The 21,430-nt window shown below is 37.1% G+C and overlaps 1 protein-coding gene across 5 annotated transcripts; it reads right to left on the bottom strand.

Moving 5' to 3' along the window:
• Positions 1–251: 251 nt before the first annotated feature.
• On the bottom strand, positions 252–20,714 carry LOC124641191 (titin-like). Of its 5 annotated transcripts, none has more exons than XM_047179199.1 (12): positions 20,561–20,714; positions 20,207–20,303; positions 18,650–18,829; positions 18,038–18,210; positions 12,657–12,813; positions 12,115–12,271; positions 11,222–11,358; positions 9,731–9,898; positions 8,370–8,451; positions 7,878–7,935; positions 6,520–7,545; positions 252–6,224 (listed from the first exon to the last, which is right to left on the bottom strand). In XM_047179199.1, the coding sequence occupies exons 2-12, from the start codon at positions 20,266–20,268 to the stop codon at positions 1,645–1,647; spliced, it is 6,780 nt and encodes a 2,259-aa protein (XP_047035155.1). In that variant the 5' UTR covers positions 20,269–20,303; positions 20,561–20,714; the 3' UTR covers positions 252–1,644. The 5 variants fall into 5 exon arrangements, with proteins under 5 accessions (XP_047035155.1, XP_047035156.1, XP_047035157.1 ...); XM_047179200.1 differs by having other exon boundaries at positions 12,657–12,810; XM_047179201.1 differs by lacking the exon at positions 20,207–20,303 and having other exon boundaries at positions 20,561–20,710.
• Between the last annotated feature and the right edge of the window lie 716 nt (positions 20,715–21,430).

The following is a 21,430-nucleotide window of genomic DNA, read 5'->3' as shown; positions in this document are numbered from 1 at the left end:
TTTTTTATGAAATTATATAGACATAATCCACCTGTGCACCTTTTTGTCACAGATAATGGTATCATTATTCAATAGGCTTACTTAAGTATTCCATAAGTTTCGTCGTAATGTTTTTCCTTCACTCGTTGGCCTACGCTACGCGCATATACACGCGAATACGGGTGACTTCGAAGCTGTTACGTGCTCTTACAAATACGAACTCCTTTGTAACTATTCTTAGTCAAAGGGTGAATGAAATATAAAATACAGTGTTTATATCAATCAGTATTTATTTATTAACATTTTTATTAAAAATGAATTTGTGATGTGAAGTAGAACACGACCTGTGTGATGCTATCCTCTTTATAGCATTTAAACATGCTAGCAACTAAACGCATAAAGAATTACCAATGTTATCATTACAACATTTATTGAATTATTAATGTTCTTAGCATACCGTCAGTTGCACGAAGCTCCATTAAAGTTAAAGCTTCTTTAAATCTATTGCTGACACTTTTTATCTTGTTGACAAAGAAAGAGACAGCAATAGATTTAAAGAAGCTTTAACTTTAATGGAGCTTTGAGCAACTGACGGTTAAAGTAATAAATATGAAAACATCAACTTGACAGGTAGATATCTATAACGTTGGTACCTTGGCGGATGGCAGGCATCGCATATTTCACAATAATATCCACACACACAAATAATTATTAACTATCTACCTAACACACAAATAAGAATTTGCATTTCCCAAATCTGTACATTCATATCAATTAAATGTCTGCAATTTTAAAATAAAATCTTTTAACTGTGTCCGTACGGATGTGTACACCGCACCAACATCAACCAAAACAATATTATAAAATATTCACAAAAGAATCCCTGGAAATTGCATGATTTTTTTTTCGACTTTTCCAACTTAAACATTGTATCGACAAGTATAGATAACAATTACGTAACATATAAAGTTACTGAATTACAAAACCTATAGCTGAGCAAGAAATTAGAATATTTATTTGACCTTACCTTACCTAATAATACGAGTCTCCTAAAATAATATCACAGTAAATCTATGGATTACATCGCATTAGATTCAACATCAAGGTAAAATTGTAATTGCTAGTTCCACCTTTTCACTATCAATAAATACTGGTCAACCTTACGTGCCAAATGAGTGAAAAAATTTTTTTTCATTCTCTGCAAACAATTCGTTGACAATATTCATTTTGAGAAAAGGTGACAAAGACTTGGTTTCATTTATATGTATAATAAAAGTTACTCACTACTCCTACCTGCGGAGAACATTAACATGTTACTTATTAGCAAACAATAAGTAAGGACACACTGTTTATTTGCTAATAATTTACATAAAACGATTTAGTGCTTATCTTAAGTTAGATTCTACATTAAATGATAGCTCACACACTACCTTGTAGCTTGGTCAGTCTAAAGTTAGTTGACAAATTAAAATATAGGTCTTAACTAATCTAACTTCAGACTCTCCAGGATGATCATATGTCGCAGTTAACTCAAATCGCCACTGAAGTCATATAGCGGTCGTTAAAGTTAAATAGCTTCAATAATTTGAATTGGATATCAATATATGAAATATATATACAAAATTATTCGCACGAGTTATGAAAAAGTTGAAAGTTTACTTGAGATTAAACACCTAATATACAACCTTCTTCTTCATCATTACTCTCATCCATATCAACTTCTATTAACGTCTCCTTCGATGTTAAATCACTCATTTCAAAATCTTCAGTAACTTCGTCTAAATAGTCTGTAAACTCTAATTCAGTTTCATTACTTTGTTCAGGTTCATTTGACTTCGCTTTCTCAAGTTCAGCTTCATTTGCTTTCCTCCTTTTCACAATGTTAGAAAGAGGTTCTTCGTCAGACGAATCATCGGACAAAACAGTGGCGGTTTCAAGCACAGGTGACGTTTCCTTGGTTGTATCTTCTGGTATCTTATATGCTTGCTTTTGTTTCAGTTTGTGATAAAGTTTTGGTTCATTTCTTTTATTTTTTTGTTCTTCTTCTTGTGCTAGCTTTCTTTTCATTTTAGCTTTACCTAGTATACGCAATATGTTAGGTGCTTTGTACAACTTGACTGGTTTGACTTCGGGTCCTTTATTTGCTTTCGGTGGTTCACGGGCGATTAACAGTGATCTACTGGAGGTACTGGGTAACATCTGAACATCTTCGGCGGTACCAACGTTACTGGGTAAAATCTGAACATCTTCGGTGTGTTGGTTTGGTGCTTCTGATGATACCGGCAAAGCATCATCTTCATCAGTAAGATCGATCACAGACTTTGGAGCAATCTTTGGCAGTACCAGTGGAACTTGTCTAACGTTTTGCTTCATACAAACATTTATGGGTACAAGATATCCAGTGCTGAAATCTAGTTTGAAGAATGTTCCCTTGTTCAAGCACGCATATTTCAGTTCGTACAACGATGAGATGGGGGATAGTTCGCCAACTGCCGTTTTTATCACAGGTACTGAAGTAGTGCCTTTATCCAAGTCTGGTTGCACCACAATTTTAGGTGGCTCTGATGTTGACGTTTCTACGGAGATTTGTGGCAAAACAGGTTGTTCCTGAACTGGTTCCACGGGTGGTGCCGTGGTCGACATGTCTTCATCAAATATTCCGGACATCTCCATTAGATCTGATAGTATATTTTTACTTTTGTTCATGCAGGGCAAACTTGCGCTATCTATATCTGTGACGGCACTGTTGTCTTGGTTTGCCGGCTCAGGTTGGTTTGCCGGCTCGGGTTGATTTGCCGGCTCAGGTTGATTTGCCGACGCGTCAGGCTTGTTTGCCGGCTCAGGTTTGTTTGCCGGCTCAGGTTGATATGCCGGCTCAGGTTGATTTGCCGGCTCAGGTTGATTTGCCGACGCGTCAGGTTTGTTTGCCGGCTCAGATTGATTTGCCAGCTCGTCAGGTTTGTTTGCCGGCTCAGGGTGGTTCGCCGGCTCGGGTTGATTTGCCGATTCAGGTTGGTTTGCCAGCTCAGGTTGGGTTGCCGGCTCAACCTGGTTGCTCACTTCGATGGCTTCCTTTTGGGTTAATGGCTCAGGTTGTTCGTTAACTTGCTCCAATAAAGGTTGTTGCACTTCAGTACTTATATTTTGAGTTGTCGATTCGAATTGATTGTATTCAAGACCTGATGTATTCGGCTGGTCTTGTACTTCTGCTGAAGGCAAAGATTCTTTAATATCACTCAATTGTTTGACTGCTCCCTCCTGCATATCAATAAAACTTATCTCGCCGGTAACAACATTCTGATTATTTGTATTTATTTCGTTCCGTTCTTCAGTGACAGGCGAGGACTCGTTATTTTTATTATGTTCAGTAGTAGATTTAGCAATATCGTTATCGTCGTCGTCATCGATGAGATCGACCACTTCCGCTTCCGCGACACTGGGCTGGTTATTCGCGGGAACTGGTTGACTATGCAGGTCCATGTGAGCTCTTACTGCCGCTATGATCGCTGGCATCTCAGCTAGGTCCTGTACCTTAACGGGAACGTTTTTATCTATACTGTAGGATATTGTACCATCACTTAGACAAGTTAACTGTAACCCTTTTGGTATTTTAAGCGATGGACCTAAAGCCAATTTAGTCTCTTCAAATTGTTTTAAATTATGAGGAAATTTTACTGTGGTCAGTAATATTTTATTTTTTCCCAATAATACTGGGCACTCTGTTGGCTTATCGATTAGGTGTTTGCTGTTTATGAATATCATCTTTTCTTTTTTTGGTAGTACATGTGGCAAAGTGCTAGGTTTACTAGTGATGTTAGATTTAATAATTGGGGCCGCAGTCTTTTTTCGTAGTGTTTTCTGTATTACATACCTTCTTGGCTTCAAATCATTCTTAGGTGGAGGATCGGTAGGCGCAGGAAGAACCTTAATTGACGGGTTTGATTCATGGTCAAGCGGAATTAATATTTTTCGTTTTATTTGATTATCAGCACTAGTACGACGGGAGAGCCTAGAGGGATTAGATATTCCATCACCGGAAGATACCATCACTGGAGTTTCTATCCCACGTACGGTCAGATTAGGAGGTGCTACTAGACTCACGGACGGCACTGCTACAGTAATAGGCGTCACTTCGAGGGTTGGTACGGGCCTCACTTCGGGGGTTAGTTCTGGCCTCACTTCTGTGCTAGTTACTGGACTCGCTAATATACTAGTTACTGAGCTAACTATTGTACTAGTTTCTGAACTATCTATTGTACTACTTTCTGAGTTCACTACTGTACTAGTTTCTGCGGTCGCTTCTGTAGAAGTTACCATAGCCGCATCTTGAGGCACTACTGTAGTCGAAACTTCGGATGTGTCAATTTCTGTTGCAGGAACAGACTCAGATGTTTCATTAGAGATAGTAAGTTCTTCGACGGCTATACACGGTGAATGATGCGTAGGAGGAAAATGGACGACCACTTTTACGGGGACGGTCACTGAACTTTCATCGTTGTCATTGACTTTACGAACGGTTGATGACAAATATGTCATTACATCCACATTTGCCTCGCTTGATTCTTTCATCTGCATAGCCCGCTTCATATAATCCTTTAGCATATGTTGGCAGCAACATCTACATTGGTTTGTAGGACAATCGTGTGGGGGTCTTTGCCTTTTAGAAAATAACAAGTCCAGCATTCTTTGTCGACTCCAACAACAAAATTGAAGTTGCTTTTTATTCGGTTCAGGTTTTTTATCTACTGTACTTTTCGGGTGAGCTCTCGGTTCCGCAGATCTAACTTTGAATTTTACTTTGTTAGGGTAACTCTTGTTAGCTGTTTCCGAAAGGTTCTTCGATGAATTATTGTCATCTGTCACATCATTCCTTGATTTACTTTGATCATTTTGCTGACTTTTATCACTTTTTTTATTATTTTTATTTTTTTTCTCGTTTGAAGCAGGAGGTTCCTCCTCTTTTTCTATGAGAAGAAACAACATTTTGTTGAGAGTATCCAAGGTCAAGAGTGTTTCCTCCATCATTTTGCTATAATTAGAGTGGTCGGTCTTTTTATCAAGCCATGGTATTTTTTCTTTCAATGTCCGTGGTTTCCATGCCGCAGTTGCTGGTCTTACAGGATACTTGTTTTTAGCGTTTGCCCGACTTGGCCCTTTCGCCATGAGGAAATCACTTCCTGTCGCAAAGTGTTTGATTGTTTTATTAGGCACGTCTTCAGTAATGTCGACACATTTAGGCGGACCTCTGACGTAGTTAGCTTCATTTAATAATTGTGTATTTGTTCCAGGTATAGGTACAGTTACTTTAGTAATACTTCTTTGTGTGTTAGGAGACGTGACAATAGAGACCGGTACTTGTGGCTGATTGTTTTGCACTTGTATGGGTGTTACCTCAGCCGTCAGCAGTCGTTGGTTGATGCGCCGTATCTCCGAAATGTCTGGTAGATTTATCACTTTATTTCTTTCATTAGTGCCACTACATGATGCTACCTCGGGGGTCGGTTTGTAGAAGTAACTTGGTGAAGGCGCAGGAATGTCTGGGATTTTGGAATTATTTATGAGACTCTGTGCGGGCATAGCGGAAGGCAAGACTGTGACACTTTGGATACTCTCTTCCTCTACCTTGACTGGATCTTCCGTCTTGATATTAACATCACTTGGCTTTAGATACAGCCTGCCCTCAATAAGTTTAGATTCAAAAGCTTTGCTGACATCTATAGTCAAGGGCTTGCAAGTTTTGATCAGTCCGCGGTTACGGGGTATGGTGAAGAATCCTACTGTCAGCCACTTAAGCCTGGTATTGAAGTCGGGATTTTTACAAAGTTGTATAGGATTGTAGGTGCGACTTCTAGGTTTTTGTAGTAGATGGCTGGACGGTTTAACTTTTTTGCTATCTGGAATCTTATCGTCATCTGAGTCACTGTCGTCTGGTGGGATGTCAGTGTCTGGTTTAGTTTCTACTGATTCGCTTTCGGCTACAGTGGCATTTTCGTCTAGTGGCTGCGGTTCTTGTTTAACCGGTCTACTAGTTTCTGCTACAATTTCTTCGTCTGGGTTACTAGTCTGAGGTTCTAGCTTAATAGGTTTACTTTTGGTTGCAATGGTTTCTATCAATGTTTTGTCGTTAATGTGTTGGAACTGTGTGAGAGCCATGTGGTCTAACCTGGTGGTGTACACGATGGGGAACATCAGCAGCTTCGGGTCTATCTTCGGCAAATCTTCAGCGTCAGTGCTGGCTCTCTTTTCTGTAACAATTTCAAAACAATTGAGTTTTATTTCTTACTCAATTTCAAGAGACAGTTAAATCATATAAAACTCGACTCTCTTTAATTCAGAAATAGAGGGAGATTTCCTTTAACATAATCACAGCGAATTGAGTTTGAAATAGACCGAACCTTGAAATATGACAGTTTGTACTATTGAGAGATAATAATAAATCCGATCTACCTAAATGCGATCTGATAACTTCAAATTGTCGACTATTTGATACCTATGATTTAGCGCGTTTAATAGATATAGCAATGATATTTTCTCACTTACCGTCTTCCTCAACATACACGATGCCTTCGTCAGCAAAACTAATATCATTTGGCAGTTGACCAAACGAGAAACCAGGTATATCTGATTTTTTATCTTCATTGTCTTGACTAGTTAGAGCAACTTTACTAACATTTATGTCATCTTTAGTTTCAGGGTCAGTTGACGTATACTTTTCAATGTCCATGGGTTCACTAGGGACAGGTAAGAATATATCATCAACGATTTCATCACTCTTTTCAAATTTTTCTTCATCATCTGAGTCAGAGATTACGACCGGAGCAGGAGTGTTGTCAATTATAACTACATCTTCTGCATTATCATCTGTTTTAGGATCTAAATTGTCTTTGGGTATATCTTCTGTAGTAGAAACAAGTTTATCTGAATCTTCAATACTATCGGGAACTTTAGTTTCGATCTCTTCTTTACTGTTGTTGGTATTACCAACTTTATCTTTTTCGTCAAGGCCTACACTATCACTATCTTGAGTTTTCACAATAATATTATCCTTGGAACTAGTTTGAAGGATATCACTAACACTCGTATGTGCAACAGTAGCATTCTCATCAATATTTACATCTTTAACGTCACTTTGCTCCACTGTCTCCATATTACTGAACACGTTAGCGTCACTAACATTACCAAAAACATTCGTAATTTGAGGCAACACTGAATCCTCTTGATCGAGTGTTGTTGCTATAGTTTCCTCAATTTCTTTTTCTTCTTTGAATAAATCGTCATCAGCGGCGAAATCGTCATCAACAAAATCGTTAGCGTCCATACTTTCAAGTTTTTCATTTTCTATATCAGTCGATTCTAAAACTGAATCGTATATGGATTTTTTGGGTGCTTCTACCTGTATTTCTCCGATATCCATCTCTGAGTCGAGCGGTTCTTCTTTTATTTTGACTGTGGGCGTCGAGATATCTTGTGCTTGGTCCTTCTCATCATCTTCGCTATCTTCATCTGCTATATTTCTGAGGTCTATCGTTTCTATTCTTGGTTCTATTAGTTCCAGATCTGGGCCATCTGTAAATATATATACATATATATATATTATATATATATATTACAATGAAAATATATATATATATATACATATATATATATATATATTTTCATTGTAATATTTTGAATTGCAATACAACTATAGATATGTGCTATTTGATTATCGTGAAATTGAAAATAAACCAAAGCTAAAATTACTTAGGCTTTAATATGTACATATTCTATGATAAAGAATCTTGAAAGAAGTTTTTTCACAACTTTGGTTATCTTTAGGCACTTAATGTCTACTCAATGGAGTATGTTATATTAAAAACTATGTATGTAAGTATAGTTATCATATAAACCCTACTCACCTTCTAAAAGTTTTCTAATGTAACACCTAGGTGCACTCTTTTGAAGCATTTGTCGTTCCTGAAAAAATAAATACATAGTAGGTAGTAGAGTCCAGATCAGTTTTCGGCCTCAGTAGCTGTTCTCTCTAAGGAGATCAGCCAGCTACGCAAGACATATTATAATGCACCAGCATTTGCTTGGACACAGGTGCACTCACTACTCCTTCACTGTCTTGGCGCGATGGGACGGCAATCCGACACGACCGGAGAGCGTGCTCTTCAATCCGTAGGTGTATCAATCACCAACTTCCAGATTCTACTTTTCAAGAGTGAGACTCCACAAAGCTAGACCCGGGAATCGAAAAACACATAGGAAGTGGTGAAGGGCGGGCGTTTTGGGGGCTGTCTTTTGTAGATTTGACGTTCAAAAATTGCTGATTTTCAGCCTACTTTGAATAAATGACTTTTGATTTGATTTGACTTATCTAGGTAAATTATAAAAGATTTACTTACAAACTCTTCGGGTAATGTGACTAATCTCCTCTCAATCAACTCTTCCCATTCTAGGAACGGCCTTGTCACTAAATGTTTATACCTAAAACAATAAACATATCGATTATATTCAAAGAATAACTACTAGGTATACAATGTAATATACTTATAGAGTTAGAGTATTTGATATATATTAATAAACTAATGTATGTAATATATATAGCTATATATATATATATATATATATATGTATGTATTTATTTATTAAGTCATACATTATAATATAAATAAATAACTTCTAGTTTTAAGTTAATTTGCTGCGCCCTAACAGGGTAATCTATACTAAAGATAAGGATGCATATCTGTATACATTTTTGCAATAAATAAATAATGTACTAGCAAAAGCAAAGTTATAAATAAAGACTTTAAAAAACTAATGGACACAGTCAGAGACATTTAATGGTTACTTAAGCTGTACCTTAGTGCAGAATATCTATGAGAATCTGACACTAAGGATTGACTTAAGTAATCATTAAATGTCTCTGAGTGCGGGTGTAAATATGTAATTGAAATTAAATATGTTTAGGAGTTAAAAAACTAATTGTAAAATTCAGAATATACCGAGAGAGTCGTGATGTTGATGCTATCAAAATCTATTATATTAGCTGGCCTTTATAGATAATATTAAGAAATATCCATTTAATCCATCTATTTCAAAGACTGCCTAGACTTTTACTACGTTGGGGTTGGCTTGCAGCTTAACCAGCAGGTATAAAAATATATAACTGTGTGTTTGCATTACATATCATGCTATTATAATCATCATCTTCCGAGCCTTTTCCCAACTATGTTGGGGTTGGCTTCCAGTCTAATCGGATGTAGCTGAGTACCTGTGCTTTACAAGGAGCGACTGCCCTATCTGACCTCCTCAACCCAGTTACCCGGGCAACCCGATACCCCTTGGTTAGACTGGTGCCAAACTTACTGGCTTCTGACTACCCGTACCGACTGCCAAGGATGTTCAATGACAGCCGGGATCTACAGTTTAACGTGCCAACCGAAACACAGTGTATAAGATATCATGTTATTATAATAAACTAGTAATTTCGGCGAACTCTGTTTCGCCACCAGATGTTATGTAGGTAATTCAAGCTATGTATCAGAGTCGGCGCTGTATGTGAAAAAAGATTTTCCCGCTTTTCTGTTGAAATTTTTCCTGAATTTTCTTTGCTATAAACCACACGGAGCCCGAGACCTTTCCAACGAATGCAAAACCGTGGATATCCGTTCGTACGTTCTGGAGTTATAGCGTCAGGAAGGAAAACCCGACTTATTTTTATTTTTTATTATAATAAATAAATAAAAATTGAAATAAAACTTACTGTTGAGCAATAGCAGCTTGTAACGGCGTGGGTGTATGTGGCTCCGCCAGGGCTAGGCGCTTGACAGTCCCGCGGTAAGCGTACCAGAAGTTATAGAACTTGGTGCGAGTCAACTCCTTCAGCTGGTACCAGCGGCGCTGTAGCAGCATGGGAGAACATTGATGACCTCTGAAAAGGATAAAACAACATTAACAACCTTATTATAATACTGTATAATATGCATGTAAGTCTTTGCGCTATATATATGGGCCAATGCAGTCTGAAAATAATGGTATTGATATGATATGATTGATTAACCTTATTTTAAAAAAGTGACAGCTTTAGTTCTAGTATAATCATCGGCAAGGATATTGAGCCCTGACCTTCACCTGCGCAGAAGTGATTTATTGGTTTGTTGCCTTAAGTGTACAGTGCGAAAAGCGATCCCCACTCTTCCGCCGAGAGCTCATTATCCGTGCCGATAACTAAGTATACTACTTCCGGCACCCGTACAATGATAAAATTTAGGCTATGGTCACCGGGCATAATGTAGCTTTTAAACATTGAAAGATTTTTATAAATTTGGTTCAGTAGTTTCTGAACTTTTAGGGATTGTTCACACCAAACGTATTGTCCGCCGCTGACTGTGAGTATACTCACTGTCTGCCCCAGTGTGAACGTCGACTCAATCTGCAGTACCCGTACTCACCAAGCCGACAATAAGCTATCGCGTACGATGCGCTACATGTGTGAACAAAAGAATAGGCTCGTGTAGGTTCACACTAGATGCGTACGCTGAGCGGCTGACTACTCTACACATAAAAGAGCTCAGTATTTGAACCCCCCAATCTTCATACATAACAGATGCTATGTCTTCCCAAGCGCATCTTTGTAAGTTTCTATCACTAAATTCTTCTGAATTCGCATTCCAAATACATTTTCTAGAACGTACATCTGCAATAAACTTTTCGGTGTCGAACATCGCGAGGTGTCACGTGTCACGTCTGTCCTCATTGAAGTTTGTTTCTCGATTCTCGAGTGTATTGCGGCCGAGGCGCGCGGCGGTGCGGGCGCGGCGGAGCGGCGCTATTCGGCAACTGCGTCCGCGTAGCCAATCCGCGTTCGCCGTGCATAGTCGCGTAGTAAAATAATCGGCCACTGAGAGTCAGCGACAACAGACGACGTAATAGCGTATAGTCGGTTCGGTGTGAACGACAATTTCAATATATATGGAAAAGCAATAAACTGCGTAACGCGCGCTCACAGTCAGCGGCCGACAATACGTTTGGTCTGAACGATGCCTTAGGGTACCTACATACAAAAAACATTGCTAGCTAAACAGTGGAATATTTTTACAATTTGTCAAGTACATAGTTTCGGAGCCAAAACAATCAAATCTTTCCTCTCTTTATAATACATATAATAAGAGGAGAGGAATTAATACTTTATAATATTAAAAAAATATATAATTGTGTTATGTTCAACCATAATCAGTGCAACATATAAGCTTACTTGTTATTATAATAAATTGTAGCGTTCGACCAGGCTTCGGCCAGGTGGTCTCCGGCCTTGCCCTCGATCTTGAACTTCTTCACCAGCTCGAACAGCTTCACCAGAGCCTCGGGGTCTTCACGACGATGCGGCTTATCCTGAAATTAGATTAAACTGTATTAAAAAATAGTTTGTGGAACTTTTTCCCGTACAAGGATAGGTAATAATGTATAGCCAGATATTACTCGGGGATAGTGTATCTGAATATCTTATACCCGAATATAATTCCTATTATTTGTTACCTACGTATTTGTATTTAAGTTAACTGTATTTTTAAGATTTTATTTGTATTCATTTGAAAAAAAACTTTATAACAAACTCTCCTTTTGTTTTTCTAGTATGCACCTCTATCAACATGTTAATGTTGTATTTCGAAGCGTAACTGATACACACACAATTGATTTTCTATTGTTTTATAAGTCGCTTATTTATACAAGAGGTTAATACAGGAATGAATTTTATCCAGTGCGCTAACTTTGTCAACTTATAGTTAAATAATTTTTATAGATACGTTACATATCTTTATTTTGTCGTGTTTTAGTACAAAAAAGAAAAGTTATTGATATCGAAAGATATTTATTTTGTAACCGATTGTACGGTCACAGTCGTCATAGTAGGCACAGTGGCAATGCGACACTGCTTTACTGACGCGAGCTCAACTCCAAACGCGTAAGAATAGTTGGTAAGTGGGTATCCATATTTTGCTGATTTTAGGGCGGACAAAATAATGAAAAAAAAAAATTACTGATGATGCAGATATGTTCTGTTAATTATTCTGGACCACCAGTTTTTTTTTGTGCACTACTTAAAATTCATTCCTGTATAAATTTCCATAGAATTTTGAATCCAATCACCTGTCCAATAAGATCTATTTTCTGGTGGACGAGCACGAGGTCGAACAGCAGCCAGTCCGTGAGAGACATCCTGGCCGGCTTGGGTATGGCCACCGTGTGATCGTTCACATCTAGCAGGTGACCCAGTTTTTTCTCTGTTAGGGCTCTCATCCGGGTCCTGAACAAAGAATATGAGAATAAGTTTTGTTATAGACCTGGTCTCACTGGTTACCGATAAAATGTCAGTTACCTAACTGATAGTTTATGCTATCTGTCAGATAAAAGCTGTATATTGTTACCTTTTTTATTAAAAAAAATATAAAACCCGGACATGTCATGGTCTTTACAAAAATCACGTTTGTTGTATCGGACCCCCCTAAAAGTATTATTTTATTTATTTGTTAAATGAAATACACCATCTGTGAAAATTTCAGCCTGGTGACAGACAGACGAACGGACAGGGAAGTCTCAGTAATAAGGGTCCGGTTTTACCCTTAGGGTACGGAACCCTAAAAATAATTATTTTTTAAAAAGGTATATAAATATTTTGAGATATATAATACCATAGTAATTTGCAGTTGGAGCCAGTTTCTATTTTCAGTTGCGACCATATTTCTTCCTCGGGTTTCTTCTCGTCAATCATAAGCCGAGCCACGGCTCGTATAAGACGCCTCTTGAATCTATCCAACTCATCCAATGACCTCTTTTTTCGGGACGCTTCTGAAAAAAAACCGTCAAAAATTGAGAAATCTCCAAGTCTACCTAGAGCCTGAAATAGGACACTACTTTTTATCCGGGAAGTAGTTCCCTCAGAAAGCGGTTGAAACCGCGGGTGAGTATATAGCCTGTATAAAATCTAGCGATACATGATCTATCTCGGTTGTAAATCACCTCGCTTGATATCGAGTAACCGCGGGCAGGCGAATACATTGTTGTTGAGCGAAGATGTCGCAGGCAATTGGTTAAAATAGCCATTCAATCATACAGCTGGCCCGTTGAATGAATATCGCTATTAAATAACTCGTATTAATTATTTCAGTGTCCACCGCTCGGTGGCACTAGTTTCCTTTCGTTTTCACTATGGTGTCAACTTACTGGCATTGTTGATTAATTAAAGATACTTACCTCTCCACTCAGAGACATTTAATGGTTACAGCCATTCTTTAGTGAAGGATTTGTATGACATTCCGTCACTAAGCAGTGACTTAAGTAATCATTAAATGTCTCTGAGTGGGGAGGTTATTCCTGTAGTTTTTTTCCCGCCGGAATTAACGAAGTCCATTCTATTGGGTTGTTTAAAAACCCAAACCGACTATCTCCGGGTGCCCTAAAGTTCCAAGCTATAAACCTAATAGTAGGGGAGGCAAGGGTGCTAAACCGGGAGTGACTCGAGCGTCAATGAGACCTATTAGATTGCGAAGCTTAGATGATAAGAAGAAAAAAATGTCCTGACATACACACACTTTCATCGGTGGGTGGAGCGGCTATAAACTTTCAAAAATGTAAAAAAAAACAGTTGCATGGACATACTCGAGCGCGTCAGATATTAATAGCATGCACGTCGTACGTCATTTTGAAAACATACGTATATTAATCTGACTGTTTCCATGGTGGGGGTGGTCTCTAGGTAAGGGTTAAAAATGGGAAAAAAATAATTTTATCGAGCGCGACAGATTTTCAAAAGGGGTGTTAAGTGAACCAAAACGAAGTCTCTTATGCAATAATCTGACGATTTAGACGTGACCTAAACTCGTGGCCATTATTTGAAATTGCAAAAAAAAATCGCCATTTTGAAATACTCGAGCGCGTCAGATTAAGATATATATGGTTCATTTATGTACCCTTAACGTAATCATCTTATAATCTGACGATTATCTGGAGAGACTCGCTTAATCTGACAATGGAAAGTTTTTAAAACTAATAATAATCAATACTGTAACCTAATTTTCTTTGAAAAATTAACACCAATGTCGTTGTTTTTAGGGTTCCGTAGCCAAAATGGCAAAAACGGAACCCTTATAGTTTCGTCATGTCCGTCTGTCCGTCTGTCCGTCTGTCCGTCTGTCACAGCCGATTTACTCGGAAACTATAAGTACTACAGTGATGAAATTTGATGGGAATATGTGTTGTATGAACCGCTACAAAAATATGACACTAAATAGTAAAAAAAAGAATTGGGGGTGGGGCCCCCCATACATGTAACTGAGGGATGAAATTTTTTTTTTCGATGTACATACCCGTGTGGGGTATCAATGGAAAGGTCTTTTAAAATGATATAAAGTTTTCTAAAAAACATTTTTCTTAAAATGAACGGTTTTTGAGATATCAGCTCTCAAAGTCGTAAAAAGTATGTCCCCCCCCCTCTATTTTTATAACTACGGGGTATAAAATTCTAAAAAAAATAGAGGTGATGCATGCTAATTAACTCTTTCAACGATTTTTGGTTTGATCAAAGTATCTCTTATAGTTTTTGAGATAGGTTGATTTAACTGTAATTTACGGAACCCTTCGTGCACGAGTCCGACTCGCACTTGGCCGGTTTTTTAATTTTGTTATTATCATTATCTTAGTCGTGGTGGCCTAGTGGGTAAAGAACCAACCTCTCAAGTATGTGGATTCGATTCCAGGTCAGGCAAGTACCAATGCAACTTTTCTAAGTTTGTATTTACTGTCTAAGTTTATCTTGGACACCAATGTCTGCACAGCAAGTACTTAGTACTTACAAGACATACTTACACGTTGTAGCACTTTGGTATTCCTTTAAAACTTGAGATATCAATAGATTATTTCGTTTTAACTTTTACACACTTTTTGATCTATATCCCAGAACGGACAAACATTTCAACAAAGCTATCATAATAAAGGTTGTTCTAGATAAAAAGGCCTATCCAATGATATGTATGAAATTGCTATTGGCGGAGTGTACCAATCTGCTCATACATTACATACATTTTTATAATTACATTGAATTATAATGACATTGATAAATATACATGTGACATAAACAATACAATTGAATGTATAATAACATGGCTTGACGGAAATAATCTACGCGTAAATCTTACAAAAACTAATTTTATTCAATTTAATACATATAGATAAAAAAATAAGGCTCATCATCATCTGCCTAGCCTTTTTCCCAACTATGTTGGGGTCGGCTTCCAGTCTAACCGGATGACTAGGCCACCACGACTGTATAAAAAGAAGACTATAAAGAGTAATTATAGAGGACATAAATTACAAGAAGTATACGAAATGGCATTTCTCGGTATCACGATAGACAAACAATGCAACTGGAAGGCACACGTATTTAACGAAAGTATCCAATAAAATGAATCGTCTTCGTTGAAAACAGTATATCTGCATACTATGTATGACTTCCTAAGATTAGCGAGTTCAAACAAAAAAACTCTTCAGCTGTATAATATTATAGTGTAGATTATTTAAGACCCAAAATGTACCAACACTTATTGCAAATGAATTGAATTGAAAAAAGAGAGAGAGGAATAGAAACCTGGGAGGAAAATACCGGCATCACGTAGCTGCACGCTTTAAACTTTATCGATTAATTTTCCTTACTTCGGCTTACGGGAATCGTCAGATTATTTATTTTTCGTGAACGTTGAATTATTCCCTTCAAAATAAAAAAAAAATTAGCCGCGCTCGAGAAAGTCAAGATGACATTTTTTTTTTACAAGTTTGTAACCTTCCTACTTCTTATCGTCAATCGCAAATTGTCAGATTAGTGGAATATGCACTTTTTAGCATATAACTAACTTACCCTATCTTAATCTGACGCGCTGGAGAATGCCAGATGATATTTTTTTTTTACTAATCTGATCCTTTATTCTAGACACGCGGCTGCATATACAGGGCTTATACTTGGTGGAGGTGTTAAATGGGGTAATAGGTACCTCCCTATATACTAATCTGCCGCGCTTGAGTAAATCCCAAAATTCCTTCTAGGCCTCCCCTACTATAAACCAACAGTCTCCGTCCTAAAGTTCCGAGCTCTTAAAATAGCTATTCAATCAAACAGCTAGCACTTTACTTTGACAGAACAAAGCCATTCAATCATTAGTTTAGTTTCATAATAATTATGAAATTCATCATTGATTTATTGATTATTGAATCATTGGGGCGCTCGGTCAATATTACTGCTTAGGCTGCGGTTCCAATGTGCCGTGATTCACCCATTAGGGTCAATTCCCACTGAAAGAGCAGCGGCCGGCAGCGGCCGGCAGCGGCCGTAATTGCAAGGGATTGAGCGCGAGCGCGGCGGGCCGCGCGGCGCCGCGCGGCGCCGCACCGCGCCGCGCTCTTACATTTTCCGTGCTCTTACGGCCGCTGCCGGCCGCTGCTCTTTCAGTGGGAATTGACCCTTACAGTGCGCAAAAAAGACAGGTTCGAATTCAGTAGAAAGAGAACTTTTATCCTCTATCTCTCTTTCCAGCAAAACCCATATAGTGACTGCACGTGCGGTCGGCAGTTGGTAGAGACGTACCTTAAAAAATTACGTAGTAGGTAGGTACTTATGACGTAATCACGGTGACCGGTCGGCCCACGTATGACCATAAAATCGATTTTAAAATAAACATCAATTTATCGTTATCAATATTTTTTTACTTAGATTCTGTTTTTCACTTTGATAGTGATCTATAAAACTTGTTTAAATATAGGATGTCAAAGTTTGCGCACTGGTTAAAAAATATTTCTGTAAAAATTACATGGTACCAAGGAGAACAAAATGACAAGCGGAGGTGCCATAAAAAAACCGGCCAAGTGCGAGTCGGACTCGCGCACGAAGAATTCCGTGCCATTATTGATAAAACGGAAAAAAAAATCACGTTTGTTGTATGGGAGCCCCCCAAAATATTTATTTAATTCTAGTTTTCAATATTTGTTGTTATAGCGGCAACAAAAATACATTATCTGTGAAAATTTCAGCTCTCTAACTATCACGGTTCATGAGATACAGCCTGGTGACAGACGGATGGACGGACGGACAGAGGAGCGAAAACAATAGGGTCCCGTTTTACCCTTTGGGTACGGAACCTTAAAAACCTATCCGAATCAATAACCACATCATTTTAAGTCAGATTAAAATAGACTTTTACAGTAAATAGGAATTTCTTTAAACATACCACTCAAATATAAATGAAAAAAAAATGTTTTTTTTTTTTCACGTTATATATTTTTTTAATAATATAAAATGTTCTGCCCGCGGTTTCACTTGGAAATATTTTCCACCCGTGGCAAAAAAATGCTTATACCCATTTCGATAGAAGCAATATTTACTGCCAAGTTCCATCAAAATCCGGTCAGTACTTTTTGCGTGAAAGAATAACAAACATACCTACGTACATCCTTACAAATTCTCGCCTTTTTAATAGTAGGATTATACCAGATGTCCTAAGTTCTAATAAAAAAGGCTACAGCAAACCGACAAAAAAAATACCTAAGGGCCTGTACGCACTGTCGACTCATCTGACTTTCATTAGTTTAAATAAGACGTGAATGATGCACTTGTCTCCGGCCTAGTTGCCTATGTTTCGGCAATGTTTCGGTCGCCGCCGCGCCGAGACTGACTGAGTCGCCGCAGACTAGTCGACAGTGCGTAATAGCCCTAAGGCTCAATTCACATTGAAAGAGCAGCGGCGCGCAGCTGTCGGTAGTACATTTTCGGTGCAAAATTGTACATACAAATACGAGTTTTATCTCAAATAAATTTCAACTCTTGTAGTTGAAATTTATTTTTTGGAACGAGAATTGCGCTTAAATCTTACTTTTTTGCATGCATAAATAGTTAAGAAATACTAAATACCTACATACGTATATGTTTTTTATATTTGAATTAGCATACATAAAAATAAAGAAAACTAAAAAAAATAGATATTTATTTGAAGTTGCAAAATACTTAAGAGCGAGTGGAATAGACAATTACCATCGCTCAGAATTCCTGTATTAATGCGTATAATGACTTCAGGAGTAAAGCTTTCAGTACGCTGTTCACGAATTGGAACTTGGTGGCTGTCAAATTGATTTTCTTGTAGCGGTAATTCTTCTATATTATTGTCATCAGATACATTTGCATCACTGTCCAACTTTTCTTTTTTCCTGTGGAAAAAATTACGACATCGTACAGTTAAATAACATTGAAGCAAATACAGGGTGTCGTTCACACCACAATCACATTAAATCCTATCACATACCTATACTTTATGATATTCTATGGCGAATTGAAAAAAAAAATAACCTAATCCATTCAGTGGTTTAACCACAGAAGTCATTTTTCGTTTTTATAATTTACAACATCATGTTGTGTAAAGCAGAGATAAAGTTGGGAGTATCGAATGTTTTGATCAGTTTTCAGCTGTCAATTTTCAAGGGAGAATTTGAGTTGTTTGTAATGACTGACTTTTATATGGTGTTCTAATTTTCGCACATTTTTATTCTATTTACTTTGTTTGATTTATTAACGCATTTCATTTAATGTGATTGTGAACGACACACCCGATAGGTATATTTGTTTATAAACATTATAAAATGTTATTACATATCCACGTCAGGTACTCCTGATTTACGTCGACGACATTTCCTCTGACGTTCAGCATTTGATTTTTGTACTTTTTCTTTATTTTTTCTTATTCCATTTTCCTCCAATAATTTCTTACGGTGATAATATTTTCTTCGACGTTCATTTCTTATTTTTTTTAGCTCTTTCCATTTTGCTTCTCTATAAAACGAAAATAGCTAGGTATAAATAGTGTAATTATACATAAAACAATATGTCATTAAAAAAAATTAACAAAAAAACGTAAACAATATAAGAGTTTGAGCTACGAATTTCGCGCGATGTACATTTATATAGATATAATATCTTACATACTTTCTCTGTGTGTTCACAAAAAAAAATAAAGGTATTAAGTAACTACATAACTAGTTTTTGCCCGCGGTTTCACCCGCGACCCGGATGGTGACAAGCTATATTATCCCCTCTAATTTTCAGCTAAAACGGTTCAGCATATCTTCAGTTAAAAAATGTGTAACTAACACGACTTTTTTAAATATATGTACATAGATAAAGAATTAATATATACGTACATATTGAAAATTTAAAATATGTACGTAAACATATGTGAGTGTTTGTGTGTATAAAAGAGGGCTTTTATGTTTTAGGTCATCCATACTAATGCCTACTAATATTATTAAAATGCGAAAGTAACTCTGTCTGTCTGTCTTTCTGTTACGCTTTCACGTCTAAACCACTGAACTGATTTTAATAAAATTTGGTACAGAGATAGAGTGGACCTTGAGAAAGAACATAGGATAGTTTTTATCCCGGACTTTTGAAGAATTTTCTTGGAAACGCGATATAGCCGAACTCTACGCGGGCGAAGCCGCGGGCGGAAGCTAGTTTTGATATAAAAAAAAACCGGCCAGAGTGTCAGGCCACGCTCATTGTAGGGTTCCGTAGTTTCCCGAGTATAGCCCATACCTATCCCGGGCCCATCAACACAAAAAAAATCTTAGTAACTCAAAGTGGCACAAAGTAGGTACAGCGACATCTCTCGGCAAATTAGGTAACTAATTTGTAAAATCTAGATGGATTATTTATGTTGGGTTTTTGGTGGTAATTTTGGATTGCGTTAACCGATTTAAATAATTAAAATTAAATTTTTTTAACAATCGAGTATTTTTCCTGTTACCTAAGTCAAAATTGTACATTTAAGATTTTTTTTCATATTTTTCGGAGCGATTATTTTCGAAAATATTAACATCATCAAAAATTGTTGTTGGAAACCCCTTTTCATTTTTATCCATATACCTATCCAACGACATATCATACGTTAGGGTTGGAATGAAAAAAAAAATTGCCCACTTTACCTGTAGGTACCCCCTAGTAAAGTCTTTTCCATTTTTAATAACTGACAGACAGCGATACAATAAGGGTTCCTCCTAGTTTACTACGGAACCCTAAACAATATGGTACGAAAAATACGAAAAAAATTTTAATCAATTTTTTTATTAATTACCTAAATAGATTGTAAGTAAAAAAAAACTGTATTTGTGATAGTTATAAAACGTATGTGTATACATATAGAATACTCACTCATTTTCATTCATTTTTTTTGCATCAATTTCTTCGTTAATAAATGCACTTTGTTCATCCATATTTAAAACACAAAGTTTTCGCGTTCACCCATTTACTGTTGCATTTCAATAAAAAAACAAACAAAAAAGGCAAGTAAATATTTTGACGGTTTAAAAAATAGGTATTATAGGTACTCAAAACATGTTTTTGTCACACTTCCACATAAAAAAATAAAAATCCAAGAAAATAAGTAAAAAAATGACCAGCCGACACGTCTGCACACAGCTAATGCAATAGCGCAAATGAAGAACGCGTGCACAGCGCATGAGTCATGGCGGCCGTGTCACTAAAAACAACTCAAAAATAATTTACCCATGGTTTACACGAAATCCAGACGAAACTAGACACACATTTAATGTAGTAAAACACTTTCACTAAATAACTAAAGTACCTTTTCACATTGTATATTTATCATCGCACTTGTGTACACGTCAACGTTTTAAAACAAAATGGCGAAAACGCGCATCGTTCAATGCCGGCCGACTGCGCACAATCCACATTGAGCATGCTCCACGAGTGCGGCTGAAACAGAATGACATCTATCCTTTTCCCACATGCTACCCTAGTTTTGTGACGAAGGCGAGATGACGACATTATTTTCGACGCAGCGAGCCATTTTCTACACGAGCTTCGAGTGAAACGGACGTGAATTGCGCTGTCAAACATGAAAACAATGTACAAAATTAACTGTATCAATGATAATATTGGTATTTCAATTTTTTATTGACAATGAATTTAGGCGTGAAACTTTATTTGAAGAGTAGGTATATGAGTTATCGATCGACTTTTAGATTGAATTCAATCAATTGCAGTTGCACTGCGTAGTTATATAAACTTGTTTCTTGTATAAATAGGTATGTAGGTAAACTGTAGGCGTTGTACCTACGCACTATGGTAGTTTCAAACAATGTTTTTTATTTTACTGACTGTATGTACCTATTATTACGTATTTACGGCATTAAAATTTACTTTTCGTTTGCTCTACTCTTAGATTCGAATTGTAAACTTACCCAATTTGTATTTTTTTTTATCATATAAGATTTTCCCCTACCATGTTTTTTTCTTGAGCGATAACAATTCTTGTTTGTAATATACCTATTTGGTCTATTAAAATTATTACGGCGGCGAAGCATGAGATAGGTACATAAATAGAAGGGAATATTGAATCAGCCTTATTAAGAA

This window comes from Helicoverpa zea, chromosome 22, assembly GCF_022581195.2.
Source record: "Helicoverpa zea isolate HzStark_Cry1AcR chromosome 22, ilHelZeax1.1, whole genome shotgun sequence".
NCBI lineage: Eukaryota > Metazoa > Arthropoda > Insecta > Lepidoptera > Noctuidae > Helicoverpa > Helicoverpa zea.
Note: the sequence above shows the minus strand (reverse complement) of the source record. Positions and strands in the feature narration are given on the sequence as shown.

Bases quoted from the DNA above. Each gene is read 5' to 3' on its own strand.
- LOC124641191 (XM_047179199.1), bottom strand. From the start codon at position 20,268: ATGGATGAACAAAGTGCATTTATTAACGAAGAAATTGATGCAAAAAAA. The intron at 11,359-12,114 runs GTGATTGGATTC...ATCTAATTTCAG, and splicing joins AAATAGATCTTATTGGACAG to GATAAGCCGCATCGTCGTGA. The intron at 8,452-9,730 runs GTAAGTTTTATT...TTATTGTTTTAG, and splicing joins CAAGCTGCTATTGCTCAACA to GTATAAACATTTAGTGACAA.